Consider the following 2613-nt stretch of genomic DNA (forward strand, 5'->3'; position numbering starts at 1 on the left):
CTTATTAGTTTATTCACAGTTTCAAAGGGGATGGCATCCCATGCTGCCTGAACAGCGGTCCGGAGCTCTCTGACGTTGCGCGGCTGCGGTCCAGTCCTCATCCGGCGGTCAACCTCGTCCCAGAGATGTTCGATTGGGTTGCAGTCGGGGCTGCAGGGAGGGTGGTGGAGGAGATTGATATTATTTTCCAGCAGGGCGGCACGCGTGATTCTGGCGGTGTGTGGCGCCGCGTTGTCCTGTTGGAAGATGAAGGCAGGACCCTATTCTTCTCTTTCGAGGGGACCGGAGTCCGAGTCGCACGGCCCATGAAAATGGTCGATCTGCGGCTGAGGGGCCTAATCCTCTCCGTCACAGTGGAGCAGGTCGTGGCCGCTATGGCTTCCGCGGGCGGCTGCCTGCCCGGTGAAGTAAGGACCGGTGAAATCAGGCATAACCCGGTTGGCCTTGGCACCCTCTGGGTTCGGTGCCCTGCAGCCGCGGGGAGGAAAATCGCCCTGGCCGGGCATTTGGTCGTTGGGTGGACACGGGTCCTGGTGGACGCCCTAAAGGCACGGTCGCTGCAGTGTTACCGCTGCCTCGAATTGAGGCATGTGCGGCAGCGGTGCACAAGTACCGTGGATAGGTCTGGGCGGTGCTATATGTGCGGTGAAGCAGGTCACCGAGCCAGCACATGCACCGCCCAGCCTAAATGTCTGGTTTGCTCGGACCAGGGCAAACCGGCAACTCACCGGCTGGGCACACAGGCATGCTCTGCTGCCAGCGCCGGGCTTGGAGCCGGGCAAAAGCGACGACGAGGGACCCGTGGCCGGATAGCTGCGGTGACGGAGAGCAGCCAGGATCCCACCCCGGCTGCAGCCCCCGCTGCTGCTGATACTGCCGCTGCTGCATCCCCTGTCGTGGCAGCACGAAATGCTGCATCCCCCGTTTCCGGAGCCGGTGCTGCGGATTCACAGACACCTACGGTAAGTGCCAAGGATGGTGGGGCCCTGGGCCCCATGGAAACTGCATAGGACGGGGCCCGAGGGCTCCATCCTCCAGGCAAACCTGAACCACTCGGCCCGGGCCCAAGACCTGCTAGCCCAGGCCCTGGTCGAGCGGAATTCAGGCCTTGCTGTCGTGGCGGAGCCCCATCACGTCCCGGACCACCCTAATTGGTTCGGTGACGATGGGGGCTCCGTCACAATTATTTGGGGAAGTCGACTGGAATCCCCGCCCTGTGCGTTGCTGGAGCGTGGGCGGGGATACATAGCAGTTGACTGGGGAGGCACCGCGGTGGTGGGGATCTATGCTCCTCCGAGCTGGCCCCTCGCGTCTTTCGAGGTTTTCCTGGACGAGGTCAGGCAATGCGTGTCCCGCTGCTTGCCTCGTCCAGTCATAGTCCTGGGAGACTTTAACTCCAACGCTACGGCCTGGCGGTCCCCCAGGACTGACGCGAGGGGCGAGACATTGCTCGACTGGACGGCTGGACTGGAGCTCTGTGTGCTCAATACGGGCTCCGTCCATACGTGCGTGCGGCACAACGAGGGATCCATTGTGGACCTCTCATTTGCGACGCCCGCTGCCGCGCGCCGTATCTCGGGGTGGGGGGTGGCGGAGGAAGTTGAAACGCTCTCGGACCATCGTTATATAACGATGGTTCTCACCGCCGCACCTCCAGGAGCGACGCCCCGAGGCCGCCCTCAGAAAGGCGCACCCTCACAGCCGCGGTGGTGTTTAAAGAAGTTGGGCAAGGACGCCCTGACGGCCGCCGCCCACGTCGTGGCCTGGCACCCAGCCAGGCCAGTCGACGGGCGCGAGGGGTCCCGCTGGCTTCGCCGCGCTTTGACGTTAATTTGTGACACGACGATGCCACGAGCGGGCCCCTCGTGGGGGAAATCAGTGTACTGGTGGTCGCCCGAAATCGCAGATCTCAGATGCGATTGTATTCGGGCGCGCCGCCGGTGCACCCGTGCCCGTCGTCGACGGAATGAAGATCCGACGTGGGTGACCGAGCTGTATGGGTTATACAGAGAGAGAGTGAAAGCCCTGCAGCTGGCCATGACGAAGGCAAAGGCCCAGGCCTGGTAGGAGCTCCTGAAGAGGTTAGAGGAAGATCCGTGGGGGCGGCTGTATAAAATCGTGCTTGTTCGATTACGACCATGGGCACCCCCCGTGACGGAAAGCCTGAACCCCCAGTTCCTCAGCCGAGTGGTTGCGACCCTCTTCCCCCCGGCAGGGGAAACTGAGGGCCACGCGGCGAGAATGCGGACCCCACCCAATGGTCCGACGAGCTGGGGGTCACAGACGAGGAGCTTTCTGCCGCGCTGAAGCGCCTCGGGGCAAAATACACTGCCCCGGGCCCGGACGGCGTCCCCGCGAAGGCCTGGGTCCTTGCTTCAGGCGTCCTTTGGGAGGTTATAAAGGGTACATTTACGCAGTGCCTTAAGGCCGGGATATTCCCGGAAGAATGGAAGACCCGCGGACTCCCCCTCCGCGTACCGGCCCATTTGCCTGCTGGACGAAGCGGGAAAGTTGTTTGAGAGGATTGTAGCTTCCCGCCTCCACAGGCATCTGTCCTCGGTAGGTCCCGATCTGGCGGATAGCCAGTTTGGCTTCCGCGAGGGAAGATCAACG

The 2613-nt window shown here is 62.8% G+C and overlaps 1 protein-coding gene across 1 annotated transcript; it reads left to right on the plus strand.

Annotated features, from left to right (window-relative positions):
- The first annotated feature begins 311 nt into the window (after positions 1 to 311).
- Positions 312 to 1010, plus strand: LOC105663797 (uncharacterized). The gene has a single exon (XM_012295145.2). The coding sequence runs from the start codon at positions 312 to 314 to the stop codon at positions 1008 to 1010; it is 699 nt and encodes a 232-aa protein (XP_012150535.2).
- Positions 1011 to 2613: the final 1603 nt, after the last annotated feature.

Source organism: Megachile rotundata, chromosome 3 (assembly GCF_050947335.1).
Source record: "Megachile rotundata isolate GNS110a chromosome 3, iyMegRotu1, whole genome shotgun sequence".
In the NCBI taxonomy this organism is placed as follows: Eukaryota; Metazoa; Arthropoda; class Insecta; order Hymenoptera; family Megachilidae; genus Megachile; species Megachile rotundata.

Excerpts from the sequence above, each read along its gene's own strand:
- LOC105663797 (XM_012295145.2), top strand. The coding sequence starts at position 312 with ATGGTCGATCTGCGGCTGAGGGGCCTAATCCTCTCCGTCACAGTGGAG.